Source organism: Chrysochloris asiatica, unplaced genomic scaffold, assembly GCF_000296735.1.
Source record: "Chrysochloris asiatica unplaced genomic scaffold, ChrAsi1.0 scaffold00098, whole genome shotgun sequence".
In the NCBI taxonomy this organism is placed as follows: Eukaryota; Metazoa; Chordata; class Mammalia; order Afrosoricida; family Chrysochloridae; genus Chrysochloris; species Chrysochloris asiatica.
Window position 1 is genome coordinate 7,627,854 of NW_006408616.1, and position 14,961 is coordinate 7,642,814.

At 35.8% G+C, this 14,961-nt stretch overlaps 1 protein-coding gene across 1 annotated transcript in view; it reads right to left on the reverse strand.

Annotated features, from left to right (window-relative positions):
• Window positions 1-14,961, reverse strand: part of ITPR2 (inositol 1,4,5-trisphosphate receptor, type 2) — a 707,773-nt gene that overhangs the window by 368,933 nt on the left and 323,879 nt on the right. Inside the window, exons 25-28 of the mRNA XM_006866982.1 lie at window positions 4,810-4,899; window positions 4,566-4,691; window positions 2,464-2,586; window positions 1,242-1,442 (exon numbers count right to left, since the gene is read on the reverse strand). Of these exons, the coding sequence (XP_006867044.1) occupies window positions 1,242-1,442; window positions 2,464-2,586; window positions 4,566-4,691; window positions 4,810-4,899 (540 nt within the window). The remainder of the gene's footprint in view (window positions 1-1,241; window positions 1,443-2,463; window positions 2,587-4,565; window positions 4,692-4,809; window positions 4,900-14,961) is intronic.

Here is a 14,961-nt window from a genome sequence, read left to right on the forward strand (position 1 = left end):
ATGAAGCACTTTATCCATTTATTTCTCTTTAGTTTGGGACTTTCTATAAATATCTAAATTTCAACAAGTCATACTAAATCACTATTGTTAATAGTAGGTGCCACCAAGCTGATTCCAACTCATAGCAACTCCATACAAAGCAGAACGAAATACCTTCACCACCTTCGTAACTGTTATGTTTGAGCCAATTGCTGCTGCCATTATGTCAATCTGTCTCTTTGGGGGTTTTCCTCTTTTTTTTGCTGACCAAATTTGATGTCTTCTCCAATGACTGGGCCTCTTGATAATAAGTCTGAAGTATGAGAGACAGTCTTGCCATCCTGACTTCTAGGGAGCATTGTGGATGAAAACAGATTTGTTTATTCTTCTGGCAGTCTAAGATAAATTCTAATATTCTTCTCCAATACCATAATTCAAATGCATCTATTCTTCTATAGTCTTCTTATTCATTGTCCAACTTTCACATGCATATGAGGCTACTGAAAATACCATGGTTTAGGTCAGGCTCAGCTTAAACCTCAAACTGATATCTTTCTCCAACAATTAAAAGGTATTTTTGTAGATTTGCCAAATGTAATACATCACTTGATTTCTTGACTGCTGCCTCCATGAATGTTGATTGTTGATCCAGGCAAAATTAAGCCTTTGACAACTTCAATCTTTTCTTCATTCATCATGACATTATTTACTGATCCAGTTGTGAGGATTTTTGTTTTCTTTACATTTAGGTGCAATCGATACTGAAAGCTGCAGTCTTTAATCAGTAAGCATTTTGAATCTGCTAAAAAGTAGTTTCTATTTATTTGTTTGATTCTTTTTAAAGTCTGCTGAAAATATGAGTATATATACTGTATATATTTCAGAACAAGTACTAATGGCCTACAAAAGTAGAGTTTACATGTCTATGTTTTAATACGGAACACTTAAAAACAGAAAATTTTGCCTTCCATTGCTAAATAATGTTAAAGATCCAAAAAGATTTTATCCATGCTTAAAATACACAAATTCATTATGGATCAAAGAGAAAAAGAAACTCTTTTTAGAAAATAATGAAATCCATATAAGCTGAACTGCATCATTAGAGAGAAGCAAGATATATTTGGACTTAAGTTGTTGTAATTTTACAAAAAAGTATCCATACTATATTGTTGGACACTTTTATTTTTTATCCTAAGTTAGCAAAAAACATATTTGCGCATATCATTTCTGTGACGCTGGTAAAATGCAAATGAAGAACTTACCTCTGTCATTACCATATCCTGGCATTTCTTCACATATTTACCATCTGCTTTTACAATTGTTTGCAAAAACCTCAGGTACTCCACGTGGCGCCCATGTGTCTCAATGCAATGCACAAAGTGTTGCACAACTCTTTCGCTAATTTCATTGCACAGATGGTAATTGTTCATGAAGATGTGCCTCATGGTTTCTGCTTCAAGAAGCTGAATACAGAGGAGCATGCCTTTGTAATTCTGACAAGATCAATTTTCTATTCTATAGTACTTAGGCTACATATTTTATACAAAGCCATAGTGAGTTTTTATGTAAGTCTACAAAATTCAATGTGACCATTAACTATCCAAAGAAAATTGAACTCACAAGGGAATTTAGTTGGGAAAAGGAGCTTATTATCATTAAGTTCATCATATTGTCAACAGTAGTCTTGAGATTCATTTAACTATCTATTATTCAGAGTTATTTCTTCACTAGTATTTGTAAACACTCTAACAACAAAAAAACAAAAGATGAAAAAAGAACCAAAAAAACCCAGTACCATCAAGTTGATTCAAACTCATTGAAACCCTAGATAGGGTTTTCAAGACTGTAAATCTTTACAGGAGCAGAAAATTTCATCTTTCTTTCATGGAGCAACTAGTGGATTTGAACTGCTAACCTTGTGATTAACAGTCCAGTGCTTATCCTACAGCACCGCCAGGGCTCCTTACTTTAAAAACCAGTAGGGATTAACTCTACCTTTGAGTTTTCCATATTTATCTTACTCATAGAATTATAGTTAGTCCTTTGTTCAACCAGATTTCTTTTCTTACATTAAACCACATACATACTTATGAATGAAATTGTCATTTTCAGGTTAAATTGATGTAATTTTTCAAGTTTCTTTAAATGTTTCCATTGTTATGTGCCGTGGAGTTGGTTCTGACTCATAGCAACCCTGTACAGTGTTTCCAAGGCTATACATTTTTACGGGAGCAGAAAGCCGCCTCTTTCTCCTGCGGAACAGCTGGTAGTTTCAAACTGCTGACCTTGCAGTTCACAGCCCAATTCATAACCACTATGCTACCAGAGCTCCTTAGCGAAAAGAAAATTCACTCCATTTTACAAGGGCAAAATGAAGTGATTAAAATTATTAAATTCTTATTATCAATGCTATTAAACAAATCTGATGGACACTCTACTCTAATATTCTTTAAATTTATTTATAGGAGTCATTAAAATACTTACGCCAGGAGTTAAAAACAAATTCAGGTGTTTATGAAGAAGAACTTGATTCTGTGGATTTCCCCGACAGAAATTCTGTAGGAATGTGTGGGCTAGATTCATTACTTCATTCATCTTTTCATCATTCTGTAAGTAATAAAGTAGCACACAAAACAGAGAAACAATAAAAATAGGATTTAAAACTATAGTATTTATATATTAACATAATAAAAATATTATCAATAATACTTTCTTTTGCACTTATTTTTTTTGCTCTGACATACTCTTTCTGTGTTCTGCTTTTTCTGTGCCTTTTCTGTTTCTATCCTTCTCCAAAGAGTCCTGGTGTGGCACTGCGGGTTAATGCGCTAGACTGCACAGTCGGTTTGAACTGCAAGGTTGGTGGTTCAAGCTCACCAGTCACTCCGGAAACCCTGTGGAGGTTTGCTATGGGTCGGAACCAACTCAATGGCACGTAACAACAACAACTTCCTTCTCCCAGTTTCCTTCCACTGCCCCCTCTCTGTTTTCTAGATCTATTTTTCACTTTCTCTTCATTTCTCCTCCTGTATCTGCTCATCTCTACTGTTTTAATTCTCTTGATTTCACAGCCCATATTGCCTCTCAATTTTTCTGACTGTCCATTGTTTTCCCATTTGTGTCTATAGTGGCTTCTTTCTCCCATCTGTATCCCCATACTTCCTGTCTTCCCTTCCTCTCTCTCTATCATCCTCATTGTCTGTTTCTCCCTGCTTCTTGCTTCTCATGTTTCTCTGTTTCTTAGTGTGTCTAATATCTGATTGTTTCACTTTTTTGTTTCTTCACTTGCCCCACTTTCTAGAACCTTCTCTTTCATGTATACCTCCCTTTCACTGTTCTCTCAACATCTCTTTAGTCTCTACATTTTTCATCCTCCACACTCACTTCCTGACCCTGTAAAATTTACTCTACACATATTTTTCACCTTATTTTTATTCTTTTCAATGTCTCTGTACCCTAGTTAGGCTATTTACTTTGTCTTTCATTTTCATTTGTATTTTGCTTTTTGCTTTATCTGCTCCGGGTTTATTCACATATAAATAAATTCTTTATTCACTTTATTCATAACAACTATGCTACCAGAGCTCCTTCAGAAAAGTGGTACAACATGGAAAAGCAAAACTAAAGAATTCTGTGGTGCTGTAATTAGAGGCATCAGCAAGAGCCCATAGTTTGCAATAATACAGATAGTAAAGTAAAGGTAATGTAATTGTATATGTGTGCTTATGTGTGTACATAGATGTACACATATATACATAATACATATGTTTCCCAGCTCTGTCAATTTAAAGGGCTAGGGAGTAGCAATATTCCAATAGCAAAAAGCACACTGAAAACTCAAAACTTTGCTTTGAAATACCATTCTCCACCAAAAGAAACTGAAGCTTCTTGAAGAAATTGCTAATTCCAGAGTTGGAGAACACAAGATGAACTTGGAATACTTTATCGTGCCAGAAAGCAAGGAAGTATTCAAAGAATGATGGGGACACATTAGGAGGACAGGAAGCCAGCAGCCAGCATGAAGTGGTTCCACTGGCCAAATGTGGGGTAATCTGAGAATCAGAATAAACAGTGACAGTAATCTATTATCAACTATTGGATAAAATGAGAATCCAAAAGTTCAAACTTACAAAAATAAATAAAAAAGTAAATTAAAATTGGGAGACATTCTTCAAAATAACTGGTTTAGGCTTCAAGTCTCAAGGTTATGAGGGAAATCACAGTAATGAGATTTACTTACTTAGATAGACATGAGTGACAACTAGACAGAGCACATGACTCTGAATCAGAGCCATCTATCATATAAGACATGGCTCGGACAATGAGAGAAACCTGAATGGGCTTGAAGATGAGGTGCAGTGAAGCGTCATGTTCTCTTCTGGTCTGGAAGGTTACAGTGTGTTTATGTAGAAGAGTGTCCTTGCTGTTGGAAATGCATACACACTAAAGTGGTCATGGATGATGGGTGTCAGGTTGGCAACTTTTTCTCAAATACTTCACTGAGGAAAAAGTGTTTTTAGAACTTTGTATACATTTGAGATGGTGTCACAATGAAAAGGTAAAGAAAACAGTAACTGAGAACGAACCTTTTCATAGGGTATCTGCAGAAGATCCAGCACCACTGAATGTGCACCCATGTTTTTCAGTAACCGCTGATGTTGATTTCGACACTTTTTGTTTTGTACACAGAGTTTACTTAGCCTAATCAAAATCTTAAGGGGAGAAAAAAAAATTTAGTTAGACCAAATAAAAACACTGAATAAAATATATTTTAAAAATTATATGTCATGCAAATAAAAATCTATGCAAAAATAGTTTATATCTGCTAACCTCCTTAACAATCCGGTAGTTGTTACTCTTATTGCTGTCAATCTGAGGTTTCTTTGTTCCATCTTGCATTGGACTTAAGATGTTTGATTCCTGAAATAAACACAAATACATTTTTCTAGGTCAGATATATATCTTTGTAATAAACTTATTATTCAACTTAATTTTTCTTTTGCATTTGTTGACCATTAAAAAGTTCCTTGGCTTGAATGAGCCATTCAAATTACCACTGTTGTATGGTGTGCTGGGGGGCCAATTCCAATTGATAGTGCCCTTACAGAACAGAGCAGAACTGACTCATAGGGTTTTCTTAGCTGTAATCTTTATGAGAGCACATTGCCAGGTCTTTTCTCCCATGGAGTGGCTGGGGGACTCAAACCGCGCTTAATCATTGCACCTCCTGGGGTCCTTGCAAATTGTTGTTGTTATTGTCAAGTACCATCCAGTTGGTTCTGACTCATAGCAACTCTGTATAGGGTTTCCAAGGAGTGTCTGGCAGGGTTGAACTGCCAGCCTTGTGGTTTGCAAGTGCTAATCTTACAGTGACACACTAGGACTTCTCCCTGTAAATTAATATAATTTACACTAGGCTAATAACAATCAGCTTACAAGATAAGTGGCTTTACTAATAATGAGTGAGTTGAATTTAAAAGAAGTTATCTCCTATACTTTTATTACAGCATTTCTCTTTACTATACATATCAAATATACCATGGCTTCATGTTGTCTATATAGGAAGGGATAAAGATACAAAGCCTAAGATGTAAAATTTTATCATAAAAGATGAAATGCGGGGGGGGGGGGATATGAAGGAGCATATAACAGCCAAACACATCTCAAATAGGGGAAGAAGGGACACCTTAAACCAAGGATCCTCTGCCAGCTTACCACGACAGCCTTAAAGCCATGACTTGGGCCTAACTGAGTATGTACATAACCAAGAAGATGAAGAAACAAAAGTAAAACTTAAATTTAAAATAATCCTTCCAAAACAAAATGGTTCTGAATTATTGAATAGAAAATCATTCTGCTCTGTAAACCTTCACCTAATTCATAATAAAGAGTTCATTTAAAAGAAAATTCCTTTAAATTGTTTACTTAATTAATAAGGCTTATTAAGAATACCTGAACCACTAAAAAAAAAAAAAAAAAAGTAACTCTATTGATTGTTATCTGTAGCAACATCAGAAAAACATAAGTATAGAGATTATAAATATTTAAATATCAACTAGAGGAATAGCAACTAGTGGAAAATAAAACATCAATCATAAATGACTGAATACATAAACATTTTATTAACACTTAGCACATGCCTGCTCACCAGCCACTTCTTGGAAATCCTATACAGGGTTGCTGTGGGTCGGAACCAACTCGATGGCACTTAACAATAGCTTGCCTTTTATTAGTTTATGAGGAATAGATTTATAAGAAACAGAAGATATGTTCTTTCCCACAGGAAAATTACAGCCCATTTAAGAAAATAAGAAAATACAAAAATAAAGATTGGAACTGCACAGAAGTCACTATTCAGAGAGCAGAACAGCTAAGGCAGTAAACAGCATATGAAGGAGGTAAAGTTAAAGCCAAGGTCTTGAAAGATGAAAACTAGTTAAGTATAAGCAAGGTATGAATGGACAGGGGAAGACTGGTAAGGTGAAGAAATAATTTTAGCCAAGATTCCTGCAAGGAAAAAAAAAAAAAGCACAAAATTATCAGAATAGACATGATGTGTTACAAGGGAGTGGTAGTAGGAGAGAGTGTAGGGTCTGATTACTTCCTTGGTTTAAAATATGTACAAATTGCACTTTCAATTAATGTCATCCTAAACTCCTGTGTCCGTGTTTGGCTCTTACCAGTCTCTGCTCAGGAATTAAGAAAGATACACGAAGCCAAACAGTATAGTTTACTTGTCAGCAGCTCTTTTGTTTTTTGTTTTGTTTTTTCTACTGTGTTCCAGGACAAACCACAAAATTAGTACAATCCAAGCAGGGTGGGGGTAGAACATATACTTTCCTTCCTAGTCAAACAATTCTGATGAAAAACTTGAAATGAGAATGACATGGTCAATTTTGAGCACTCCCACTCCTCTGTAAACTCTGTATTCTTCCTCCTCTTTGTTGCTTTCCATGCAAACAATATCCAGCCTGAAGCTCCCATTTTGAAGATCACTTTAGCAGGTAACCTCCTCTCTCATTTTACTGAGAATATGGAAATTTGGCCTTAGCATTTTCTCCAGTATCACACACAAAGCTCTCTACCTTCCTTTCTGTGTCTCACAGGGGAAAAAAAAATAATAAAAATTTATCCTTTCTAAAGTGAACTTTTGAAACTCAAAAATTTTTATGTTCCATCTCCCCTGATTCCTCTTCCCACTTCCTCCCTGCTCTCTGGGCATGAGCTGTTTATACCCATTACTAAGCACTTTGAGTGATCCTGACAATCCCAGGAAGTAGTGTTGACTCTCAGATTATTGCTCCATGACATTTCTAAAAAAAAATCAATACTATAGTCTCTATCACACCCTCCAAGAGACAGAGGGTGAGCACATAAAAACACAGAAACATATAAGCGTTGATTAAATATAAATACAATGATACCATATGTCTTGGAGACAACAGACAACTTCAGTTCACATGAGGAAACAAGACATTGACCAAAATACAAAGCCAAAAAATAGAATACTGGAAATGGTATTGCGACTATCTGATAAGGAATTCAACAGAATGATAGACCGAAAGAATGGTCACAAAAACCACAGATGTAATCAGGGAAAACAGTCAAAATTTTATGACTTTAGGAAAATATTATAAGAACAAACTCACAAACTAAATGAAATATTACAAACCATACAAAAATAGTAAATATAAGTCCAAAAGATTTATATTTACTTAAAAGATTTATATTTATTTAAGATTTATATTTATAACTCCAGATTTAAATCTTAATACTAAGATTTCAGAAATAGACAATACACTGAAAGGGCAAAGGAGTAGCACTGAATCTATGACAGGCCAAATTAGCGAGCCTGAAAACAAATCTTTCAATATTTACCTGCTAGAGGAACAGAATCCTGGTGTGGTACTGTAGGATAAGCACTAGACCACAAGGTCAGTATGAACAATGAGTTCAGTAGTTTCAATCCACCATTTGTAACTCAGCATAACTGTGAGTTGGAATGGATTCAATGGCACTTAGCAATAACAGAAAACTATCAGCAAAAAAAGAACAAAACAAATCCGAAAAAAGCCTAAGAATTATGTGTGACACTATCAAGAGGAACAATTTATGTGTTAATGGAATTCCAAAGAGGAAAGACAAACAAAACCACAGAGAAAGGTTACAAAGAGCTGCTGGAAGAAAACTTTCATAACATCATGTAAAGTATGAAGATATGCATTCAAGACACTGAACAAATCACAAACACAATAGCCTTTTAAAAAAAAGAAAAAATCACCAAGACATATTATAATAAAACTTGCTAAAGCCAAAACCAAGGAAAGAAACCCGAGAGCAGTACTGTAAAAATAAAAATTTTCGTACAAAGGAGAACCAGTAAAACTAAGCTGTGATTTCTCAGCAGAAACCATACAGGCAAGAAGGCAATGGGATGACATATACAAAACTCTGAATAAAAAAAACTGGCCATCATCCACCCAGAATTTATAAAACCAGACCACTCTGACAAAAAATACCAATGGGAATTCTTTGGACAAAGAACCAACAACAGGAGACAACAATCTGAGAGTAAAATACACCACAATATCATCCAGAACTCAGCACATATAGAAGTATTCAAAGTAAAATACACCTACAAGTCTGAAAATAGGCAACCAGAGATACCAATTTGTAAAAACAACAACAATCACAATGTAAAAGCAGGGAATAGTGTAGTTATATAACTTCCAAATGAGGAGGAAATCAGTAGATTCTGAGTAGACTTCTTTAAACTTGGGAAGAAATTAATAAATTACAGAGAAACCTCAAAGAATGTTAATAAACTGTCTCCTCAAAAAATAAAAAGGAGAGTTTCATAAAAATTCAATAAACTCTAAAACAACAGCAACAAAGAAAATCACACATACACACCCAAAATCCAACCCCAAAATGAACTCAGCGCAAACAATTATGTGGAATAAAGAAACCAGCAGTATCAGTAAGTAAAATGACAGTAATCCATTTATACCTATTGATAAGTACACTGAGTATAAGGAATTGAATGCACCAATCAAGATACACATTGTAGTAGAATATATAGGAATATAAGACTCTTCAGTGTACTGTCTCTTTGTGCTGTCTGCGAGAGACACACCTTAATTATAAAGACCAAAATAGACTAAAAGTCAAAAGATGGAAAACATATATCAAGTTAATGGCACTAAAAATGACCTGGAGTAGAATATTAACTCTAATAAAATAACCTTTGAAATAAAGGCTAGCATAGGAGACAAAGAGGAAACTATATAATGATTAAAGGGTCAACTAATCCAGAGGATATAACCATTATAAATGTATATGTACTAAAAAAAGACCCTTGTTGTTGTTGTTGTTGTTAGGTGCCATCGAGTTAGTACCGACCCATAGCGACCTTATGCACAGCAGAATGAAACACCGCCCAATCCTGGGCCAACCTCACTACTGTAGCCACACTTGAGTCCATCGATGCTGCCACTTGGCCAATCCACCTCATTGGGGTCTTCTTCTTTTTCTCTGACCCTCCACCTTACCAAACATGATATCCTTCTCCAACGACTGCTCCCTCCTGACAATATGTCCAAAGTATGAGAGACAAAGTTTGGCCATCTTGGCGTTTGAGGAGAACTCTGGCTGCACTTCTTCCAAAACAGATCTATTGGTTCTTTTGGCAGCCCATGGCACTTTCAATATTCTCCTCCAACACCATAACTTGAAGTCATCAATTCTTCTAACGTCTTCCTTATTCACTGTCCAGCTTTAGCATGCATATGAGATTATTGAAAATACCTTAGTACTCAAGCTGATATCTTTGCTCTTCAACACTTAAAAAAGGTCTTATGCAGCAGATTTGCCTAATGCAATACGTTGTTTGATCACTTGACTGCTGCTTCCGTGAGTGTTGATAATTGATCAAAGAAGAATGAAGTCCTTGACAACTTCAGTCTTCTCTCCATTGATAAGAATGTTGTTTATTGGTCCAGTGGTGAGGATTTCTGTTTTCTTTACATTGAGATGTAATCCATACCAAAGGCTGTGCTCTTTGATCTTCATCAGTAAATGTTCTAAGTCCTCTTCACTTTCAGCAAGCAAGATTGGATCATCTGCATATCGCAGCTTGTTAATCAGTCTTCCTCCAATCCTGATGCCACATTTTTCTTCATACAACCCAGCTTCTCTGATTATTTGCTCAGCATGTAGGTTGAATAAGTATGGTGAAAGAATACAACCTTGTTGCGCACCTTTCTTAATTTAAAAACATTCAGTGTTCTCATGTTCTGTTTGAACAACTGCCTCTTGGTCTAGGTACAGATTTCTCATGAGCACAATTAAGTGTTCCATAACACTCATACTTCACAATGTTATCCACAGCTTGTCATGATCCACACAATCAAAAGGCTTTGCGCAGTCAATAAAGCATAGGTAAACATCTTTCTGGTAGTCTCTGTTTTCAGGCAAGATCTATTGGACATCAGCAATGATATCCCTCATTCCATGGCCTCTTCTGAATCCAGCTTAACCTCTGGAAGTTCTCTGTCAATGTATGATCGTAGCCGTCTCTGTATTACCTTTAGCAAAACTTTACTCGCATGGGATATCAAAGAGATTGTCCGATGATTTCCGCATTCCATTGGGTCACCTCTCTTTGGAATGGGCACAAATATGGATCTCTTCCAATCAATTGGTCAGATAGTTGTCTTTCAAATTTCTTGGCAGAGATGAGTGAGTGCCTCCTGTGCCGCTTCACTTTCTTGAAAGATGATCTCTAAATTCAGGTGGGATATATAGTCAAGATCATATTTTGGATCTCGTGGACTTGTTTTCATCTTCTTCAGCTTCAGCTTGAATTTGCATATGAGTAATTGATGGTCTGTTCAACAGTCTGCCCCTGGCCTCATTTTTACTGATGATATGGAGCTTTTCCATCATCTCCTTCCACAGATGTAGTCGATTTGATTTCCATGTATTCCATATGGTGAGGTCCATGTGTATAGTCTTCTCTTATGCTGTCTAAAGAAGGTATTTGGAATGAACAAATCATTGGTTTTGCAGAATTCTATCCTGCATTCTCCAGCATCATTTCTATTACCAAGGCCTTAAATTGGAACTACTGATCCTTCCTCTTTGCTCCCAACCTTTGCATTCCAATCACCAGTAATGATCAATACATCTTGATTGCATGTTTGATCAATTTCAGGTTGAAAAAGTTGGTAGAATTATTCTATTTCATCTTCACTGGCTTTAGTGGTTGGTAAGTCAATTTGAATAATAGTGGTATTAACTGGACTTCCCTGTAGGCGCATGGATATTATCCTATCACAGACAGTGTTGTACCTCATGACTGATGTAGATATGTTTTTTTTGACAATGAATGCAACAGCATTCCCCTTCAATTTGTCCTTCCCGGCATAGTAAACTATGTGGTTGTCAAATTCAAAATGGCCAAAACCAGTCCATTTCAGCTCATAATACCTAAAATATCAATGTTTATGCATTCCATTTTATTTTTGACAACTTCCAATTTTCCCAGATTCATACTTCGTACATTCCATGTTCCAATTTTCAAAGGAATTTTACAGCTGTTTCTCTTCATCTTGAGTTGTGCCTCATCAGCAAATGAAGGTATCACGGGCTTTACTACATTCCCATTATCAGGGTCAACTCTATTTTGAGGAGGCAGCTCTTCCCCAGTCGCATCTGAGTGCCTTCCAACCAGAGGGGCTCATTTCCTGACACTATATCTGATAGTATTTCTCTGCTACTCATAAGGTTTTCAGTGACTAAATATTCGGAAGTAGTTCATCTTTCAAAAGAGCCTTAGAATACATAAATTAGACTCTAACAGAATCTGAAAGAGAAATGTACAGCTTTACAATAATAATAGGAGATTTTAATGTACCACCTTTGTTGGACAAAACAACTAGAGGGAAACTCAACAAAGACAAAGAAAAGCTAAACAACACAATCAATCAGCTTGAATTCATAACCATACATGCAACATTTCACGCAACACAATGTACATTCTTTTCCAGTGCACATGGAACATTCTCCAGAATAGACCATATGTTAGACCACAAAGCAAGTCTCAATATATGAAAGAAAGAGAAAGAGAGAAAGAAAGAAGAAACAAAATCAATTAGAAGAAAATGAGCACAAGAAAATGTTCAAAAGACCTAAGAGATATTTTGCAAACTAGTCATCCAAATGTTTAAATACATGTATGAAAAATAAATTATAAAATAAATAATAAAAATAAACTTAACAGTAACACTAAAACTACACCAAGCCCTACTTCTAGCCCAAGCCCAAACCTTGCACCTAACATTAACACTAACCCTAGTCCTAACCACATCTTAATATTGCATGAAGTACTAGGCCTAGACTAGTCCTAGTCCTAACCTTAACTCCTTATTCCTACTACCCCTCCCACACACACACAAAAAGTCCACACTAAAAATTGCTTTTTATGTCTATGATTCATAATCACCAAAACTTACTTAAACATTTGTTTCTGTGGTCTGCTGACATTACTTTAAATGTAGTCTCTTTGAGCTGCAAAAAATATGGGGTATAATCACTAAAGCTTCCAAAATACTATATTAAATCAGACTCCAGGGTTGTCACTTAGCTGTCATAATGAATGATGCTGCAGATGCTCTTAAGTGCCATTGAGTCAATTCCACCTCATGGTGACCCTGGAAAGGGTTACTGAGGAGTGACTGGTGGGTTTGAATCACCAACTTTGCAATTAACAGATCAGTGCTTATCCTACAGCACCAGAGGAAAATGAAAGCAGTCCAACTTCCACCCTACATAAATAAAAAAGGAAACAGAATTTGAGATGTTGTTGGCAAAACACTAAAGGCGGCTGCTAAAACTACAATTCTAAATGTAAGTCAAGTCACTGTAGAAGAGAGGAGACATGTCAAGTGGCTAAGATAAATAGAAACTGTTTACACAAAAGGAGATTAGAGATCAAACAGTGAGCAATGAGACAAATCTTCCTTCTATTTAATGGCACAATTTAATGATGAGAGGTACAAATTTCAAAAGCTAGAAATATAATTAAACGTCTTTTTTTTTTTTTTAATCACAAAGGTGGAAGAGGAACTAAAAAAAGCTACATTAGCTTTTTTTTCTAGAAGAGAAAAAATATTAAAGAAAACCAAGTTTGTGCCAGAAACCAGGACTAAGATATTATCAAACCTAAAGACTGACAAGGCTCCTTCAGGAGAAAGATTGCTGATACATGTCAACTCTAAGGTAAGCAGTTAAAAATACAAGTAAAGCTTTGGCAGATATATTTAAATCTATTTTTCAAATAATGACCTGAAGAAAAAACCGTCTTGTTTTAAGAAAAGTAATCTCAGGCAAGATGCATTATATTATAAACTGTTATGCTCTTCACATCAGCCCAGGGGAAGATGCAGGCAATTTTAAACTCTTTAAGTATGGGAATTATGAAGAATAATGATTTTAATTTAAAATTGCCAGCAGTCAACAATAGAAAGCAACACTGGAGAGTTCGATAAACAATCCCTTTTAATTTCAGAAGATAATTCAATGTAATTAAACTGAACCAAAGTATTCATCCATAGAACATCTGGAGGATTCCAAAACAGTAATCAGGGGAATTTAAGAAATATGCAAACTTCGTAGCTAAAGTTATTTTGATACTTATTTTGATGCCAGAATGCTCCAAGCAAAAGTGCTGAAAGATATTTCCTTCAGAAAGAACAGAAATAGACTCAATTATTAATATCTTATACAACTTTGGTTCTAGTTCAGTAGGCAGATCTACAAATCCCTAAATAAATTCTAATGAATAATTATTAGTATAATATGGAATGTAGACATGTAACGAGTGAAGTCCCAGAGCTGGGTAGATGTGGAAATACATATGTAATATGTAATACTGAGAACAGTATTATAGTCAATATACAAATTACATCATAGGACAGTAGAAATCAAGAAAAAATATGGTACCCTAAAAGTACTTGTATTTCATTGTAATTGTTTGCTTTCATCTGGAAGAATGTAAATTTATTGAGCTGTGGGTTAATGTATTGAACTGCAAAGTCGGTGTAAACCGCAAGGTAGATGGATCAAGCTCAGAAGTCGCTCTGAAGAAACCCTATGCAAGGTACCTATGGGTCAGAACCAGCTTAATGGCACTTAAAAACAACAATACTAACAATGTAATATGGGAGTTCTGGTGTGATGCTATGGGTTAATGCATTGGACTGCAAAGTCGGTTTGAATCGTAAAGTCGGTAGTTCAAGCTCACCAGCTGCTCCTCGTAAACTCTACACAGGGTTGCTATGTGTTGGAAACGACTCAACAGCACTTAACAACATTAACAATGTAGTATGAGAAGCAGATGCATGTAGATGCAATAAAAAGATTGTTATTTGCATGATAAGTACCATAACACAAAGCAGTACAGATTTAAAAACAAGATCGCAAGAACAGTCTAGACTCTGAATAGACAGGAGGGTTCTAGGCAGAAGCTTAAAGACTGAATATCAAAGTCAATATTGATTCTGAATACAATCACTGTCTCTCTCTGTCCCCATAGTTGTTGTTAAGTGCTGTTGAGTCGTTTCCAACTATAGAGACTCTCTATAGTGCTGAACTGTTAACTGTGAGGTTGGCAATTTAAACCCCCAAGCCATTCCTCAGAAACCCTGTATATATAATGCTGTTCTTGTTAAGTGCTGTCAATATGGTTCTGAATCATAGTGACCCTGCAGATATATGGAGTCCTGGTGTGGCACTGCAGGTTAATGCGCTGGATTGCAAGGTTGGTTTGAACTGCAAGGTCAGCAGTTCAAGCTCACCAGCTGCTCCTCAGAAACCCTATACCAGTTCACTATGAGTCAGAATTGACTCAACAGCACTTAACAGCAACAGGGTTAATATGAGTTGGAAATAGGGTCACTATGAGTCAGAACTTTATATATA